The sequence below is a fragment of the Salvelinus fontinalis genome, chromosome 31 (genome assembly GCF_029448725.1).
Source record: "Salvelinus fontinalis isolate EN_2023a chromosome 31, ASM2944872v1, whole genome shotgun sequence".
NCBI lineage: Eukaryota > Metazoa > Chordata > Actinopteri > Salmoniformes > Salmonidae > Salvelinus > Salvelinus fontinalis.
The window spans coordinates 27,681,554-27,701,387 of NC_074695.1; the positions used below are offsets into that span (position 1 = coordinate 27,681,554).

Below are 19,834 nucleotides of genomic sequence, written 5' to 3' on the forward strand. Positions count from 1 at the left end.
TTGGTCCACTTCTTTCGACGGCCGTGACAGAACCTCCCACCACAAACGGACCATGCAGCGTGATAAGGAGGACTGGACATGGGAGGACATCCTGGATGGCAAAGGATCCTGGACGTGGGAGGAGATCCTGGCCGGAAGGGATTGCCTCCCATGGGAACAGGTGGAAGCAGCTAGGAAGGCGGAGGCAGCTAGAAAGGGGGCCCAGCGTTACGAGGGGACACGGCTAGCACGGAAGCCCGAGAAGAGCACCCGAGGAGATTGGCTGAGTCAGGTTGGAGACCTGAGCCAACTCCCCGTGCTCACCGGAGGGAGCGTCGTACTGGTCAGGCACCGTGTTATGCGGTGGAGCGAACGGTGTACTCCAATGCGCACTCATAGCCCGGTGCGCTTTATCCCAGCTCCCCGCATCGGCTAGGCTAGAGTGGGCATCCAGCCAGGACGGATGGTGCCGGCTCAGCGCATCTGGCCTCCAGTGCGTCTCTTCAGTCCAGGATATCCTGCGCCGGCTCTGCGCACTGTGTCTCCGGTGCGTGTCCACAGCCCAGTACGTCCTGTGCCAGCACCCCGCAGTTGCCGGGCTAGGGTGAGCATTCAGCCAGGATGGGTTGTTCCACCTCTGCTCTCCAGACTTCCAGTGCGTCTCCACGGCCCAGTGATGATCCATGGCACGAAGCCTCCAGCGACGGCCTCCAGTCCAGGGCCTCCAGCGACGGCCTCCAGTCCGGGGCCTCCAGCGACGGTCCCCAGTCCGGGGCCTCCAGCGACGGTCCCCAGTCCGGGGCCTCCAGCGACGGTCCCCAGTCCGGAGCCTCCAGCGGCGGTCCCCAGTCCAGAGCCTCCAGCGGTGGTCTCCAGTCCGGAGCCTCCAGCGACGGTCCCCGGTCCGGGGCCTGCGGAGAAGGTCCCCAGTCTGGGGTTGGCGACGAGGGTCCCCGCACCAGAGGCGCCACCAAAGTGGGGTGAGCCAGAGGTGGAGCGGTCTACGTCCCGCACCAGAGCCGCCACCGCGAATAGATGCCCACCCAGACCCTCCCCTATAGGTTCAGGTTTTGCGGCCAGAGTCCGCACCTTTGGGGGGGTACTGTCACGCCCTGACCTTAGAGAGCCTTAGAGAGCCACCGTATGCTTTTTAAACTCCACATTATTGTCAATCCAAAAGCCCAGATATTTATAGGTGGGAACCTGCTCAATGAAAGAACCATGCAATGCATAAATGTGAAAGCCATCTAAAATATTCCTATGAGAATTAGAAAACAGCATACATGTCGTTTTTCCTGCATTAAGTACCAACGTAAATCAACAAGGACTTTCTGCAAGGTAACAAAATCAGATTACAGCTCCAACATAGCCTGGCCAGACGTTGGGGAAATACCATACATAACAGTGTCATCTGCATACAGTTGAATGTTACAGGTTTTTGCAGATAAACCAATATTATTTATATAAATAGTAAAGAAGACAGGTGCCAAAATCGACCCCTTTAGTAATATTATGGTAACTTGACTTGACACCATCAGAGAGCACACAGGTGGCCTATGTCAGGGAGAGTACCCCAAAAACATTCCAGGCCACTAGGCATCCACTACTAATTCACTATTATAGTGCCTTTGGCATCCTCTGCTGGAGAGTTGGACTGGGACTTGACTTTGCTGTGCTACAGTGCGTTTGGAGAGAATCATTTGGTGCTATTATGGCAGAGATTTGAGTTGTAATTCATAAATTGCCATTTAGTTATTAAGAGGCAGATTGGTTACTCTTAGAGGCAGAGCCTAACTTGCGAGGGCGTATGCCATTTCCCTGTGCATATTAAAACTCCTTTGGCACCACAGGTAACTTTAAACTCCTGGTAATATGCTGGGCTTTGAAGTGGCACCACTTTTTTATTCATTTCATTGCACCCTTTTCTCCAAAATACTGTAGCAATTTTCAATCAGACAACAAGGGAGAGACAGACAGACAAGGCAAGAAGGGCCTTCTATGCCATCAAAAGGAACATAAAATTCGACATACCAATTAGGATCTGGCTAAAAATACTTGAATCAGTTATAGAACCCATTGCCCTTCATGGTTGTGAGGTCTGGGGTCCGCTCACCAACCATGAATTCACAAAATGGGACAAACACCAAATTGAGACTCTGCATGCAGAATTCTGCAAAAATATCCCGTGTACAACGTAAACACCAAATAATGCATGCAGAGCAGAATTAGGCAGATACCCGCTAATTATCAAAATCCAGAAAAGAGACGTTAAATTCTACAACCACCTAAAAGGAAGTGATTCCCAAACTTTCCATAACAAAGCCGTCACCTACAGAGAGATGAACCTGTCGGAAAGATATCAGTTTGTCTCTGTGAATGGTTTGTCCTCTGACAAATCAACTGTGCATTTCGGTGTTCCTCAAGGTTCCGTTTTAGGACCACTATTGTTTTCACTATATATTTTACCTCTTGGGGATGCTATTCGAAAACATAATGTTAACTTTCACTGCTATGCGGATGACACACAGCTGTACATTTCAATGAAACATGGTGAAGCCCCAAAATTGCCCTCGCTAGAAGCCTGTGTTTCAGACATAAGGAAGTGGATGGCTGAAAACTTTCTACTTTTAAACTCGGACAAAACAGAGATGCTTGTTCTAGGTCCCAAGAAACAAAGAGATCTTCTGTTAAATCTGACAATTCATCTTGATGGTTGTAAAGTCGTCTCAAATAAAACTGTGAAGGACCTCGGCGTTACTCTTGACCCTGATCTCTCTTTTGACGAACATATCAAGACTGTTTCAAGGACAGCTTTTTTCCATCTACGTAACATTGCAAAAATCAGAAATTTTCTGTCCAAAAATGATGCAGAAAAATTAATCCATGCATTTGTTACTTCTAGGTTAGACTACTGCAATGCTCTACTTTCCGGCTACCCGGATAAAGCACTAAATAAACTTCAGTTAGTGCTAAATACGTCTGCTAGAATCCTGACTAGAACCAAGAAATTTGATCATATTACTCCAGTGCTAGCTTCCCTACACTGGCTTCCTGTTAAGGCAAGGGCTGATTTCAATGTTTTACTGTTAACCTATAAAGCGTTACATGGGCTTGCTCCTACCTATCTTTCCGAGTTGGTCCTGCCGTACATACCAATACGTACGCTACGGTCACAAGACGCAGGCCTCCTAATTGTCCCTAGAATTTCTAAGCAAACAGCGGGAGGCAGGGCTTTCTCCTATAGATCTCCATTTTTATGGAACAGTCTGCCTACCCATGTGAGAGACGCAGACTCGGTCTCAACCTTTAAGTCTTTACTGAAGACTTATCTCTTCAGTAGGTCATATGATTGAGTGTAGTCTGGCCCAGGAGTGTGAAGGTGAACGGAAAGGCTCTGGAGCAACGAACCGCCCTTGCTGTCTCTGCCTGGCCGGTTCCCCTCTCTCCACTGGGATTCTCTGCCTCTAACCCTGTTACAGGGGCTGAGTCACTGGCTTACTGGTGCTCTTTCATGCCGTCCCTGGGAGGGGTGCGTCACTTGAGTGGGTTGAGTTACTGACGTGATCTTCCTGTCTGGGTTGGCGCCCCCCCTTGGTTTGTGCTGTGGTGGAGATCTTTGTTGGCTATACTCGGCCTTGTCTCAGGATTATAAGTTGGTGGTTGAAGATATCCCTCCAGTGGTGCGGGGGCTGTGCTTTGGCAAAGTGGGTGGGGTTATATCCTTCCTATTTGGCCCTGTCCGGGGGTATCTTCGGATGGGGCCACAGTGTCTCCTGACCGCTCCTGTCTCAGCCTCCAGTATTTATGCTGCAGTAGTTTGTGTCGGGGGGCTAGGGTCAGTTGGTTATACCTGGAGTACTTCTCCTGTCTTATCCAGTGTCCTGTGTGAATTTTTAAGTATGCTTTCTCTAATTCTCTCGTTCTCTCTTTCTTTCTCTCTCTGAGAACCTAAGCCCTAGGACCATACGTCAGGACTACCGGGCATGACGACTCCCTGCTGCCCCCAGTCCGCCTGGCCTTGCTGCTATTCCAGTTTCAACGGTTCTGCCTGCGGTTACGGAACCCCTACCTGTCCCAGACCTGCTGTGATCGGCTATGAAAAGCCAACAGATTTATTCCTGATTATTATTTGACCATGCTTGTCATTCATGAACATTTTGAAAATCTTGGCTCTCTCTAATTTTCTCCTTCTCTCTTTCTTTCTCTCGGAGGACCTGAGCCCTGGGACTATACGTCGGGACTGCCGGGCGTGGTGGCTCCTTGCTGTCCCCAGTCCGCCTGGCCTTGCTGCTGTTCTGCCTGCGGTTATGGAACCGCCACCTGTCCCAGACCTGTTGTTTTTCAACTCTTAATGATCGGCTATGAAAAGCCAACTGAATATTATTCATGATTATTATTTGACCATGCTTGTCACTTATGAACATTTTTGAACATCTTGGCAAAGTTCTGTTATAATCTCCACCCGGCACAGCCAGAAGAGGACTGGCCACCCCTCATAGCCTGGTTCCTCTCTAGGTTTCTTCCTAGGTTTTGGCCTTTCTAGGGAGTTTTTCCTAGCCACCGTGCTTCTACACCTGCATTCTAGCTGTTTGGGGTTTTAGGCTGGGTCTCTGTACAGCACTTCGAGACATTAGCTGATGTACGAAGGGCTATATAAAATAAACTTGATTGATTGATTGAGAAGAGTCCCCTAAGCAAGCTGGTCCTGGTGCTCTGTTCACAAACACAAACAGACCCCGCAGAGCCCCAGGACAGCAATACAATTACAGTAGACCCAACCAAATCATGAGAAAACAAAAATATAATTACTTGACACAATGGAAAGAATTAACAAAAAAACAGAGCAAACTAGAATGCTATTTGGCCCTAAACAGAGAGTATACAGTGGTAGAATACCTGACCACTGTGACTGATCCAAATTTAAGGAAAGCTTTGACTATGTAGAGATTCAGTGTGCATAGTCTTGCTATTGAGAAAGGCTATGCACACTGAATCTCTACATAGTCAAAGCTTAGGCAGACCTGACTCTCAAGAGAAGACAAGCTATGTGCACACTGCCCACAAAATGAGGTGGAAACTGAGCTGCACTTCCTAACCTCCTGCCAAATGTATGACCATATTAAAGACACATATTTCCCTCAGATTACACAGATCCACAAAGAATTTGAAAACAAACCCAATTTTGATAAACTCCCATATCTATTGGGAGAAATACCACAGTGTGCCATCACAGTAGCAGAGAGAGAGGGAGGTAGAGAGCGAGAGAGAATTATAATTTGTCAATCCTTAGAAAGAATCAGTAGGCCGGCATATTTTGGGGGATTATGAACTTAATCCATAAAAAAGCATTCTAAGCCCCCATCTTGGAACAGTAATGAAACAGTCTTTTTCGAACATAAGGTGGGGGGGGGGGGGGGGGGTTATAAGAGCCACCTTCAAAACAAATATCCCACCGCTTTTCAAGCAATGTAGATTTAAAGGACACTTTTTATGGATTTACTCTAAAACAGGTGTCTGGAACGGCCCTAAGATGTCTGAGATGCCTAAATATTCCTACTACCTGTATATACCGTTTACTATACAGCAGTTTAATTTACACAGTGTTACATTTGATGGCTTACTGTATTTCTATCAAACAACAGCTCTACGTTTACTAAGGTATTCAGTGAAAGTTGCAACCAATAACTGTCTGTCACTGTAGACTGACATTTTGAAACTTTTAAATATGTTAAGGAGACAATGAGATTTCAGTAATATTCTTTATTGCAACCGTCTCTTATCCAGGCCAAGCCCATCCTGCTCTAACCATAACATTAGTTGATACCCCTCTGACCCTGAACTGTGTCCAAATCTATATCACCTCTGCCCCTGCTGCACCCTCAGCATATCCAAACATTAGACATGCAGTCCCTTTCCCCCTCAAACCCTGCCCACAGGAAGTGTCTCTTCGCTGGAGGAAATGGAGGCCAGATGTGGGGGTGTCCCACAGCTTTGGGCAGTGGGGTGAAGGGTGGCTGTGTGACAGGAGGGAGGGGAAAGTATCCCTGTTGGAATTTGTGCAATTCATCACTTTGTTAGCTTCCATTCTTTGGGATTGGTTTGAGTGTTATTTCAAAGTATCTGGCATGTGGGAAAATAATACGAATTTAACATGCAATGGAGTTTTTCTTCAAGGCTGCCAATGTTTCACACACAAAATATTGTAAGAATAATTGAAAAACCCCTGTGTAGAGTCATAACTCACTCACCACCGTATAATAGATCTATTAAATAGCAATTCTGAGTCCAAAATAACCTGTCGGGAAATTAGATATTAAAGCAGTGTATTTGCAGTCATCATTAAAGCTTTGGGTTACACCATTGGAGATCTCTGCTTTACTACTGCTCATTTCTCTTGTTGAATTAGAATAGATGTGGACTGAGGTCATAGCTAAAGTATAGAACATTCCGGTGGATGTCAGCCATGCTATAACAGACATGTTCCCTCACACACAGCAGTTTCACTGTGTCTTATTATGACACGTTAGCTGTGAACTGCTTCATTACAAGTAGATTCACCAGAACTGGAGGGTTCAGAAATATTTCCAGTCAAGTTGTCTTTTTCCAGCATTTTTGATTTCGATGGTCAGTCTTTTCATTGTTTGGTGTGTTACCACTGCAGAAAAAAAGAGAGATTTAGTAAAAAAAGAGAAAATAGTGGCCGAAACATTATGTCACATCCCTGACGAGGAAATGAAATGTGCAACATCAATCAGGCAGAGTAGAGGAGATCAAAGAGCGCCCCACACCCTCCATCTGGTTCTGTTTGGGGAGACTTTTTTCTCCCTGCCTCTCTCCTTCGTTCATTCCCTTTTTCTACTCTGAGACTGGGTTCTTCTTGTATTTTCTGTCAGGCATTCCTCCATGTTACAGAGACAATGACATAGTGGCACGCAAGGTAGAACCAGTCAGAAGACAATACCTGTCTCAGTTCTTATACACCCCTCCGTTTTATATCTGAACTGGAGATGATTTACTGGTTCTTTGATTGAGTAAAGGTCTCAGGTATACCCATATACTGTCATCACATCTCTATATCCAAATGTGGAGTAATGTTTGTGTTACAGGGATGTTTGTGTGTATATGCGTGTGTGTCTATTCATGTGGTGCATGTGTGTCTGTGTGTATAAGGGCATGTAGGTGTGTATGTCTGTGCATATGCGTGAGGGTGTGTATATAACCTCCACATGTGATAACATTCTGCCGTCTCTCTCAGTGGAAATATTTAGGCTAAGTCCTCGTTTGAGCGTGCAGTTCAAACAGGAGAAGGCAGAGATTTCTTACCTTTTCCAGACGTCGGCTATCTCCAGGGGGCTTTCCATACAACACAGGGTATTGTGAGTACGCTTGGCCCCTCTTTGGAAATGTGCTGTGTATATGTGTGTTTATATCAACCCTGATATCCATTTTCCATTATTCCGTTAGCTCTGAGATATTTATTTTTACGGTGAGGGTGTTCAATGGAATTGTAATGTATAAATAGTTTGATCAGTCACAGGCGTCTCGATGACTCTGAGGAGGACACACTAACAATGCACCCCATTGTACCAATTAAAGCTTGAGTCTTTCATTGAAACAATAACAAAGTGGTCACCCCACCTCTGTTTTGGTAAAAAGCTAAGGGATGGGCCTGGAGAAATGTATCCACTCTCAAATTCATAGACGAGGTCAGCACAGGTGCATCAAAGCTGGGACAGAGAGACTGAAAAACAGCTTCTTTCTCAAGGCCATCAGACTGTTAAATAGCAATCTCTAGTCGGCCTACACCCAGTACCCTACCCTGAACTTAGTCACGAGCCGGCTACCACATGGTTACTCATCTCTGCCCCTTGTCGGCTGCTGCCATACTGTATGTACATAGACATGGAACACTGGTCACTTTAATAATGGAACACTGATCACTTCAATAATGTTTACATACTGTTTTACCCATTTCATACGTATATACTGTATTCTACTCAAGTCTATCCTATTCAACTATTGCTGTACATATACTATTTTATCCACGTATTCTTCAAATATACTATATATTCTATCCACATACTGTCCATAATGTCTACGCATTCTATCACATATATACACTACCTTTCAAAAAATGTTGGGGTCACTTAGAAATGGCCTTGTTTTTTAAAGAAAAGCAATTTTTTGGGGCCTTTAAAATAACATCAAATTGATCAGAAATATAGTGTAGACATTGTTAATGTTGTAAATGACTATTGTAGCAGAAAATGGCAGATTTTGGGGGGAATATCTACATAGGTGTACAGAGACCAGAAACACAGTGTAGACATTGATCAGAAACACAGTGTAGACATTGTTAATGTTGTAGATGACTATTGTAGCTGGAAACGATTTTTTATGGAATATCTTAATAGGCGTACAGAGGCCCATTATCAGCAACCATCACTCCTGTGTTCCAATGGCACGTTGTGTTAGCTAATCCAAGTTGATCATTTTCGCAGTTGAACTTGTTCTCAACTGGCCTACCTGGTTAAATAAAAGTTAAATTTAAAAATAATTTAAAGGCTAATTGATCGTTAGAAAACCCTTTCGCAATTATGTTAGCACAGCTGAAAACTGTTGTTCTGATTAAAGAAGCAATAAAACTGGTCTTCTTTAGACTGGTTGAGTATCTGGAGCATCAGCATTTGTGGGTTCGATTACAGTCTCAAAATGGCCAGAAACAAAGAAATTCCTTCTGAAACTCATCAGTCTATTCTTGTTCTGAGAAATGAAGGCTATTCCATACGAGAAATTGCCAAGAAACTGAAGATCTCGTACACCGCTGTGTACTACTCCCTTCACAGAACAGCACAAACTGGCTCTAACCAGAATAGAAAGAGGAGTGGGAGGCCCTGGTGCACAACTAAGCAAGAGGACAAGTACATTAGAGTGTCTAGCCTGAGAAACAGATGCCACACAAGTCCTCAACTGGCAGCTTCATTAAATAGTACCCGCAAAACACCAGTGTCAACGTCAACAGTGAAGAGGCAACTCCGGGATGCTGTCCTTCTAGGCAGAGTTCCTCTCCAGTGCCTGTGTTCTTTTGCCCATCTTAATCTTTTATTTTTATTGGCCAGTCTGAGATATGGCTTTTTCTTTGCAACTCTGCCTAGAAAAGGGTTTTCTAATGATCAATTAGCCTTTTAAAATTATAAACTTGGATTTGTTTTTAACACAACATGGCATTGGAACACAGGAGTGATGGTTGCTGACAATGAGCCTCTGTACACCTATGTAGATATTCCATAAAAAATCTGCCATTTCCAGCTACAATAGTCATTTACAACATTATTAACAATGTCTACACTGTATTTATGATGAATTTTATGTTTTTTTAAAGGACCAAAAATTAGCTTTTATTTTACAAACAAGAACATTTCTAAGAGACCCCAAACGTTTGAACGGTAGTGTATATATACTGTATATAATAGATTGACCATCCAGGATATCAAAATGAAAACCATGTTTTGAAGCTATACAGTGTTTCTTTACATTTGCATTGTTTACAAACATTGGAGTAAAACAATCTTATATTTGGGGTACTGGTGTGGTACAACAGTTGACGTTTATAAGTTATATTTTTCAAGAATCAATGGGTATATATCATTATTGATGTCCAAAAATAAAGGATTCTAGCTTTAAAGGTAATGTTGCTTGTTATACTAGGCCTATACGCTGACCAGTGTTGGGTATTCATTCAGGTCAGTTTCCTGATTATACCAAGATAATTATTTTAAATCAACAGATCATCGATTCCACCGCCTTTACTGCCCATCTGGACCGGATAGTGGAAGGCTGGCATCTGTTTTACCGAGAAAGTTTGGCACGAACTTAATCTTGGTAGGTAAAACACATGTAGGTGAATTTTGTTTGTGTACTATAAGTATGTTGACATGAAGTCTCTTTCCGCAGGTCCACATTTCTTCAGAGAATAACCCACACCACATACTAAATGCACTCAAGTGATTCCACGTATAAACATTGTACCCTAGTGCAACACAACCCAATGTCCCTGATGCATTCAGTGCACTTTTACATTGGAGGGCATTCATGGAACTGTTTTGGACTGAGGCACATTCGAATCGAATCTCAAAAGTCAAGCAATAGATTTTGTTCTTGTGTTGTGGATGTCCGCAATGTTTGAGAACTGAGTGACGGTGGTGGAACTGAAGGGTATGTTCGTGTTCTGGCACAGAGGATGAAACAAATGTTCCCAGAGTTACCCCTTAGATTCAGAACCTCTCATTCTTTCCTTTACTTGAGCTAATTTTGCCATTAGACTTCACTGCTACTCTGGTATGCCAGTTTCCCCTTTAGCCTACTGCTCAGAAGACTGCGCCAGGTCTCCAGTAAAACAAAGCGAATCTGAACACACTGTCTCTGAGGCTTTTTTCTGACTTACAAAACAATGGAACTGTGAAGCTGAATGCTATGAAACTGTACAGACGATTCAGTTCGATGAAAGGTTAAGATAATGACAGCCTAGTTCTATAGTATCTATCTCTCTAGTACTACTAAAGAGTGTTTTTCTCTTCCTCATGCAAAGCCTCTAATTATTCTAAGAAACCTGGGCACACTAACGAGGTCTGTCCTGAGGAGTTATAGTACATCATGTGAGGAGAATATTGTCTAGTTCCTACTTTCAAAATCCAAAGGAATTGATGATGGTGTTGAGTTGTGGTGACTTTAAGAAGGGAAAAGGAGGTATGGGGGAGGGGAGCTACTTGTTTTGGAAGAAATCTGGAACCTATAAACTTGGACAACTTATACGAAAAAGAACGGCAGAATATCCTCATCTGATTGGTCAACCCACGTGCCTTTGTCTCCGCCTCATTCCTTTACCCTTACCAATCACAAAACGCATTTTCTTCCTGTTATGCTTGGCCTGGCTGTGCCTTAGAACCCAGCTGGACCAATCTGTGGAACAGATGGGTGGGAACTTACAAGTTCCATCCTCTTTCTTCTTTAAAAGCCAGATGCAGGTTGGCTGCTGTCTTACATTGAGCTAGGATACTGGACGCAACTGCCGTTCTGAATGTAGCGAGCAGATTGTATTGTTAAATTGTTGTCATGTCTAGATGTAGGCAACATATGGATTTCCAATTCTGAGAATTGATTATTTTTCCATTTGCTTTCTATTGCTGGCAGATCTGGCAGATCACTTCTGGTATTTCTATATACAGGCTTGCCATAGAACAGAGAAACTAAAGGAGGCATAGCCCATTAGAGGCCCTGAATGAGAGAACAGAGGAGTGGGATAGAAACATTGTAGGTGTAGAAACAGGGTTAGGTAGATAGACTGCCATGAGAGAGGATCCGTCAAGCTGTGGTGAATACCCAGAGGGAGGGGTGGTGTCCAGCGAGGAGGAGCCAGACTGCGCTCCAAACAAATGCCCTGTGGTGGTGGTAACACCAGGGGCTGGCGGGCGCAAAAGGGTCACCAGGAAAGACAACATTTCATCGCCAACAGAGGACAACAAGTCAACAACAGGAGTGCCCCCCAGTCTGATCCCATCAGGACCCAAGAGGCCTAAGAAGAGTCCCCAGCCCTCCCTGTCTCCTCTCCCCATCCCAGGCCAGCCCCTGGAGGACCCTCAGCACCAGCGGGTGGTCGCCAATGTACGGGAGCGCCAACGGACGCAGTCCCTGAACGACGCCTTTGCCTCGCTTCGTAAGATAATCCCCACGCTGCCGTCAGACAAGCTGAGCAAGATCCAGATCCTGAAACTGGCCTCGCGCTACATTGACTTCCTCTACCAAGTCCTGCAGAGTGATGAGATGGACGCCAAGCTGGCCAGCTGTAACTACCTAGCCCACGAGAGACTCAGCTATGCATTCTCAGTGTGGAGGATGGAGGGGGCCTGGTCCATGTCCGCTACCCACTAGCCCTCCCATTTACCTCTCTAACACCCTCTCGCCCTCCCCTCCCGCCCCCACGTCCTCCCACAGCTGCGCCCTCCGGACCAAATCTCCCATGACCTCTGACCCCTGCTCTCTGACCCTCATCCTCACATCATCTAACTCCTCCACCACTCTACACCAGGTATGCACGATACAAACCATTCATACTCAATAGTATCTTTCCAAAACAAAATGTCACTGTTTTATATTGCATGCAAAGAAGTAGTAATTCAACAGATCTGCTGAAGGTGATCAGAGATTAACCTGGTGTTTTAATATAGTATCAAATGCAATGCTGGACATTTGCCAGAATGAAACGTAATAACTTTGCCAAGTAAGTAAATCACAAGGGAGGAACATAGAACAGCACACCTTAGGTTACCACAAATCTCTTTTTACATTCAAGGTATACTGTAACTATTCTACAAGATCAGTTTGTACTGAAAATTGATATACGATGGCAGCTAAATGTATGCCATGATTATCATCATGATTATGGACCTAATAGGAGGCCATAGAGCTGTTATTTCATACATTTTGTAAGAAATATCAAATTGAACGCTAACAAATCACACCATACATAATCTTACTTGTATTCTAGTTTCTATACATATACAAATTGTATTTGGACAAAAAATCATAAAAATAATCATGTGCAACTTCATAATAGACTTGATGTTTTTTTTATATATATATTGGTATATTTATGTGAAAGGCATATAAGAATAAATTCCTTCAGAGAGTGGGAGAGAGAAAGAAAGAGAGTTTTACCCAGCCAGCCATAACTCATTGTACCTCATAGTCTCATCATTTTAGATAATATTAATCGGCCTTTGAAGCCAAATGATTGTGGAAAAAGTAACATGACAAGTTTCACCTTCCTACACCCAAACCAAGTCCCTTTTTTATTATTTTGGTACTAAAACTTTCCTTTGAATTCTTTCCTTCCGTTTTGGCTTAAACTTGCTCCACTGGACAAAAATGAGATAGATCTTGACGAGGCTCAACATAAATAACCTGGTTTTGAGAAACCATGCAGCAGTTAGCCATCAAAGGAGAATTGATGGCTGTCTACTGCACTCCCACAAACCACTGAGTTAGATGAAAGAGGTGCCATTGATTCTTCCAGCTCCACATCTCCATGGTAAAGATGGCTATCAGACACCTCATCAGTGGCTGTGCCTCCCTTCACCAGTGGCCACACATTTGCCATTTGAAACCACTGCTTTACCCACTTCACAAGAGGTACCGTTACCACGCTTCTGAGGGATGTCTTTTTCATACTACAGTCAGCACAGTGTGTTCATACAACCTAGCCCACGTTGACATGTTACTCGCTGTGACATTCTCAAACACTGTCCTCTAGAAATTGTGTTTGAGGCAAATGAAAGCTAAATGTCCTTTGACCCTTTCTTAAATACCAGGTGAAATGAATATAGGTGGAACAGGCGGTTAGATATGAGAGATGCATTCTCAGTGTTTGTGTTTGCTGGGATGGCCGTTGTTCTTGTGTCTGCAAGCTGACTCTGAAGGAAGACATGATTTGCTCCTTTCTCATTAGGGTCCTGTAGTATTCTCCAACTAATGTCTTCTTAACCTTTCTCATGTGAATGTTCTCCCTGCTATTCTATGGGGTTGCTTTGGGATGTGTGTGTGTGTGTGTGTGTGTGTGTGTGTGTGTGTGTGTGTGTGTGTGTGTGTGTGTGTGTGTGTGTGTGTGTGTGTGTGTGTGTGTGTGTGTGTGTGTGTGTGTGTGTGTGTGTGTGTGTGTGTGTGTGTGTGTGTGTGTGTGTGTGTGTGTGTGTGTGTCAGCCACATGAATACAGATTTGTATTCTGCCAGGGAGGCGTCAATGTTTATCCCTGTCTTTCAAGGAGATCAAATATACATTGCTGTTTTAGCCTGCTTTGTTCTTGTCGCTGAACTTATTGCCACACTCTGGCTTTCGATTGGACGTTTATACTTATATTTATTGAGTTTACTTTTGCCTTTATATGCATGTTTATTGATATTATCCAGTTGCATTTAATCAAAATACCACATTTTACAAGGACATGGTCAATAAAACACACAGCCATGACCTCCAGGGAAAATGGACAAACATTTTGATACTGAAGGGAGTTTATGCCCATTACCAGTTTAACTGTTAGAGAGTGCAGAGATTTCATTAGGCATCATGAACTAAGAATGTGTTTTCTTTAAAGCTAAAGGAAATAGCATATTTAGCATTATGTTGTAGCACTTACAGAATGTTTCTATCTTGTGTGTCTCCCCAGCATCCGACCAAGGCGATTGAGAAGCCTTCGCGTTGGTTTGTACTTACACCTCTGGACCATCTAAATCACAGATCTCAGCCCTGCCCTCACTCTGGAGAGGTACTGTAGAGACTCGGCTTCCTCGAGCGCACACAGAAACGACAGGGCAACAATTTTGAGCTACTAGCAGGCCTGGAAGACGGACAACTATAGCATTTTATGACCTGGAAATTGCAACTTTGACTTAGAAACAGTTTTGTACACAAATGTAAGTCATGTGAATGTTCCTATTCTAGTGTAAATACATGTAGTCACAACCAATAGAACATTGATTAAAAGGGAATCAGTTGCTGTAAAGAATGTATTTGTATTACAATTGTAGATATGTGGATAAAATACGCCTTGTGATTTTCTTGTCCATATAATAAAATGTGTATTTGAGCATCTTTCTCATTCTCATCTTATAACCAGTCTCACCTTAAACCCTGTACTGCGACTACACCATCATGGTCCACCATCAGCATTCAACATTTGAAGATGGACGATGACACAATAGCATTTCTAAACACCAAATACATATGAAATACATTGATTATTATCCTTCTTTGTGTTTGTGTGTGAAATAACCTGGGTTACCAGGGATCTATCTACGAGTTACCCTGTCAGCCTTAATTAGTGCTCTAGAACATACGCCTCGTTAAGAAGTCTGCTCTGGCAGACTAAGGTATAATTGCACATAAAGCTGTTGTTCTTTTGGGGGAAAATAAGGCCTCTAAAATATTTATTGGTTGGAAAGAAATGTTATGATATACCCAACCACAGAAGCACATGTGGATACATGCATTTATGGACCATGAGAGTGTACACTGTATATCAAACATGTCACACCTACACATGTGCACACACACAACATTTTCAATTTTAATTAAGAGAAAAACAGTACAAAATAGACATTCTTTCTATACATACATAGTTAATATGGAGCAAACAAACAAGGTGAAATAAAAGTATGAAAAAAGATTCAATGTCATTTTTTGTTATTCTAAACTTGTTAGTGAAGGCTACCAATACATGATTCAAGGCACATGTGTGATACATTTTTGGTCTTGAGTATCTATTTACAGTGACTTTAGCAAGTAGATCATAAAAAGGACAAGAAGTAGATCATAAAAAGGACAACATAAAAATAAATGGAGAGGAGTGGCCCACTGGCCACTAAGACAAAATGAGCGTGGCCCATAGACCCCTGGAAAACTTTACAGGAGAGCTAATGTACAGTATTCAAAACACTTTAACTCTAACAGAGTTAAACCCTTCATAGACAACAGATACCCACTGGTGCACTACGAGACAGACACAACACAGTCACTGTCAGTTCTAAGAGACAGACACAACACAGTCACTGTCAGTTCTAAGAGACAGACACAACACAGTCACTGTCAGTTCTAAGAGACAGACACAACACAGTCACTGTCAGTTCTAAGAGACAGACACAACACAGTCACTGTCAGTTCTAAGAGACAGACACAACACAGTCACTGTCAGTTCTAAGAGACAGACACAACACAGTCACTGTCAGTTCTAAGAGACAGACAACACAGTCACTGTCAGTTCTAAGAGACAGACACAACACAGTCACTGTCAGTTCTAAGAGACAGACAACACAGTCACTGTCAGTTCTAAGAGACAGACACAACACAGTCACTGTCAGTTCTAAGAGACAGACACAACACAGTCACTGTCAGTTCTAAGAGCGTTTGAATGATGGTGGCTGCTTCTATTTAATTTTAATTTTATAGTCTTTGTGGCGACCTTATGGGCAAACATTGCCCAGAGTCTTGAAAACAAAACATATAACTAGTACAAACAATAATTAATAATGCACAGTGAAAACTGGCAATAGTTATTACTTTCTTGCACATACATGGTCTCCTAGACACACATAGCTATCCACAGTGGTTGGTACAGAGTATAAGAGGAAAGGGCTAAAAGACTTGGTTACCATTCTCCCTCTCTCAATGCCAACTAGGGGTGAGGATGCAGCTGAGGTTAGAGAAGAATGTCTAGTTAAGACAACGTTGATGTGTATCACCAGTCGGAGCACCAGCACAGAGAGCATGTTCCTTTCAAAAGATGCCTTGTAAATATTGTTTTAGACAGAAGTGGATGCTCTCTCACTCTTCTCTTTGATTTTGTATAAAAAAGAGTATGACTTCTTCAACATGGAAAACACAATAATACGCAGTAATAGAGAGCGTATGATACATTTAAACATTTAAACATTTAGCCACACTCCAGAGGTATGGGGTCATATACAAAATAATATTGTGAATCTTAAAACACATTTCATAACTATGTCTTCTGAATTTGATGGTGGCCAGTTTCTTTTCATTCACCGAATAGCTTCCAACAATAAGCGCAATCTAGATGAAATGCTCATTAAGACAAACTACATAACATCTAGAATGAATGTAGAAAATGGAACTGTGGAAAGTGGAATGTGGTAAACATTTCAACTCACAACAAAAACGATCTACGTTGGATGTCATTTCATGAACACACAAAATAGGCTTGAGGAATTCTCACAAACTAGTTTCAGTTTGGAGCAGGCTTAGCGTGGATGGGTATAGGTACAGTATATCTGAAAATGAATAATCAGCATGATATCAAGTACTGTATCATACATTCGAGTGGAGATCGATCCACAAGGTCTATAGGAGAAGTATGCACCATCATAAAGCAACATCTCCATAGTGCTAACAGTAATAGTCTGTTGGATGGTCCATAAAGAAGGTTTTCACATAGAATAACACACCAAACCAACCGTATTCAGCTCTACTTGATATAACCAACCGTATGAGCTCTACTTGATATAACCAACCATATTGAGCTCCACTTGATATAAGCAACCGTATTGAGCTCTACTTGTTATAACCAACCATATTGAGCTCTACATGATATAACCAACCGTATTGAGCTCTACTTGATATAAGCAACCGTATTGAGCTCTACTTGTTATAACCAACCGTATTGAGCTCTACATGATATAACCAACCGTATTGAGCTCTACTTGATATAAGCAACCGTATGGAGCTCTACTTGTTATAACCAACCGTACTGAGCTCTACATGATATAACCAACCGTATTGAGCTCTACATGACATAACCAAACCGTATTGAGCTCTACTTGATATAACCAACCGTATTGAGCTTTACTTGATATAACCAACCGTATTGAGCTCTACATGACATAACCAACCGTATTGAGCTCTACTTGTTATAACCAACCGTATTGAGCTCTACTTGTTATAACCAACCGTATTGAGCTCTACTTGTTATAACCAACCGTATTGAGCTCTACATGTTATAACCAACCGTATTGAGCTCTACTTGAAAAAACCAACCGTATTGAGCTCTACTTGATATAACCAACCGTATTGAGCTCCACTTGATATAACCAACCGTATTGCGCTCTACATGACATAACCAAACCGTATTGAGCTCTACTTGATATAACCAACCGTATTGAGCTTTACTTGATATAACCAATCGTATTGAGCTCTACTTGATATAACCAACCGTATTGAGCTCTACTTGATATAACCAACCGTATTGAGCTCTACTTGATATAACCAACCGTATTGAGCTCTACTTGATATAACCAACCGTATTGAGCTCGACTTGCTTGTGGATAATAACAAGGCAACTGAACTGTGAAATTAATGTACACAATAAAATAGGCATGTCTACAGGTCAAAATGCTGGTCCTGAAAAAACAAACATCAACTTAACACAGTAACCTCACTGGTCCAACTGCAGTAATACGGTCATACTGCAGACATATTTAAGACAGTTTTCTTTGGGAGATGTCCATTAAGTGCATTAGAGCCTTTGACTAGCATAATAAAACTATACAATAGCCCTCATTAACATACATTTAGTATTTCCTCCCAAACAGTGGTAGGTCTTCAGCTCTTCATAAGATTCATTGGTTTATTTGTTTCAGTTTGGTCCTCATCATGTCAGTAAAACATAAAGGGAAATAGTGTGAGAATGAAATGCATTTCTGACTGTGTGTGTGTGTGTGTCCATGCAAACAATGTTTAAAGACATGTGTCCATGTGAACAATGTATAAAGACATGTGTCCATGAGAACAATGTATAAAGACACTTGTCTAAGAACAGCAGTGGAATAATCAGAATACAATCTGGGCAAACAGGAAGTTTTTGCAAATGCACTTAGAAATACTAATTTGTGTATACATGCATGAGTCTTCTTAGAATGTGAGTGGATTTCAGAGGAGAAAAATATCTTCCAATCCTCAAAGTTGAACAGATAATTAAATAATCTAGAGCCCCCCCCCCCCCCTCCCCGAGGTTTGGAATTTTCAACGGTTCACATTATGGAATGCACAGTGCAAAAACGACAGATAAAACCACATCTTCATTTTCTTCTTTAGTGGTTAAACTGAATATAAATGACATCATCAAGGATTGACTGAGCCATTCAGCAGTTGCCAGGTGCTGGCCGGTCTCGGTCTCTCTCTCTCCAGGGCCATCCTCAGAGCCACTGACTGGTGTCTGCTCTGCTCACTGACACAACAACAGACACCCACAGACCTGGTGCTAGTATTGCTTTACTGTAAGTGCCTCAGTAAGACCTATTATGTCTGTAGTGTTTTTTTTTTTGAAAGGCCAAAAAGTGGTCAATATCACGGCACCGTGCTGGTATCCTTCTGAATACACACAATATAAATGACTCTGTATTGCTGGGGCTAGATCATGGGCAGAGTTAGTTTCATAATCAGTTGTATGAGAACATCTTTTATCTCACATATACACTGACAGGACTTTGGTGTGGTGTCAGAAGGCTACATTAGTTCCAATGTGTTGAGTTCATTCTTCACTGTGTTAAGGTGCTCTGCATATAGTCTGAGGAGAATGGACGGTGGTCTTTGAGGCACTGTGTGGTTTTAGGGCCTCATTGGTTAAGGCAGAGATCCACAATCTACACTCCTCCCCCTCGTCGTGTGACAGGTAAGAATCTCCAAGGCTATTGGGATGTCCTGAAGGAGAGGTCTGTGAGGTCAAAGGTCAGCATCTTCTACATGGAGTCCTCATCTTGCTCCATAGGCTCGTCTGGGTGGCTGGGGGAAACAGAGAAGATGGTTAGGAAAAACATCATGCATCATATTTGTAACATACTGTACAGGGGAGTCTGCCCTTTACTGTGAACATTTTGGGGAGTATTTAGGAGTGTTAGGTACTGGTGGTCAAGTCATACCTCCTACTGGTCAGGACCCCCACAGACAGAGAGGCCAGAGCATTGACAGCATCAGTCTCCTCACAGTCTCTCCTCTGAGCACCCAGGTAGGACAGTCCCACAGAGCTACTGAACAGCTTCAGGGACTGCCAATACTGACCTGAAAAACAGGTCACTTTATTTGCCTAAACCAAAGCCAGTAAGCACAAACACTTGGATGAGAGCAGTGGGCACTTCGGCTGCAGTCAGAAGGTCTGAACGTCCAACTGACATAAATGCTAGTCCCTCCAACTACATGGGCCCATATGGTCCTTGTAGCCTACTGTATTAAATCAGTGTGTGTACTCAGGAAGTCTCTGCATTTTACAATAATTAGGATCAGACAAGAATAAAG

At 42.8% G+C, this 19,834-nt stretch overlaps 2 protein-coding genes across 7 annotated transcripts in view; one reads left to right on the forward strand and one right to left on the reverse strand.

Moving 5' to 3' along the window:
• Positions 1-11,040: 11,040 nt before the first annotated feature.
• LOC129829968 (twist-related protein 2-like) lies at positions 11,041-15,037 on the forward strand. Its single transcript, XM_055892035.1, has 2 exons — positions 11,041-12,064; positions 14,199-15,037. The coding sequence occupies exon 1, from the start codon at positions 11,326-11,328 to the stop codon at positions 11,905-11,907; it is 582 nt and encodes a 193-aa protein (XP_055748010.1). The 5' UTR covers positions 11,041-11,325; the 3' UTR covers positions 11,908-12,064; positions 14,199-15,037.
• A 39-nt stretch (positions 15,038-15,076) lies between these two features.
• LOC129829967 (histone deacetylase 7-like) overlaps positions 15,077-19,834 on the reverse strand; it is a 103,751-nt gene continuing 98,993 nt past the window's right edge. For all 6 annotated transcript variants that reach the window (XM_055892030.1, XM_055892033.1, XM_055892031.1 and 3 more), the window contains 2 exons: positions 19,462-19,600; positions 15,077-19,324 (listed from right to left, as the gene is read on the reverse strand). In XM_055892030.1, the coding sequence (XP_055748005.1) occupies positions 19,282-19,324; positions 19,462-19,600 (182 nt within the window). In that variant the 3' untranslated portion in view covers positions 15,077-19,281. The remainder of the gene's footprint in view (positions 19,325-19,461; positions 19,601-19,834) is intronic.

Bases quoted from the DNA above. Each gene is read 5' to 3' on its own strand.
- LOC129829968 (XM_055892035.1), top strand. From the start codon at position 11,326: ATGAGAGAGGATCCGTCAAGCTGTGGTGAATACCCAGAGGGAGGGGTG.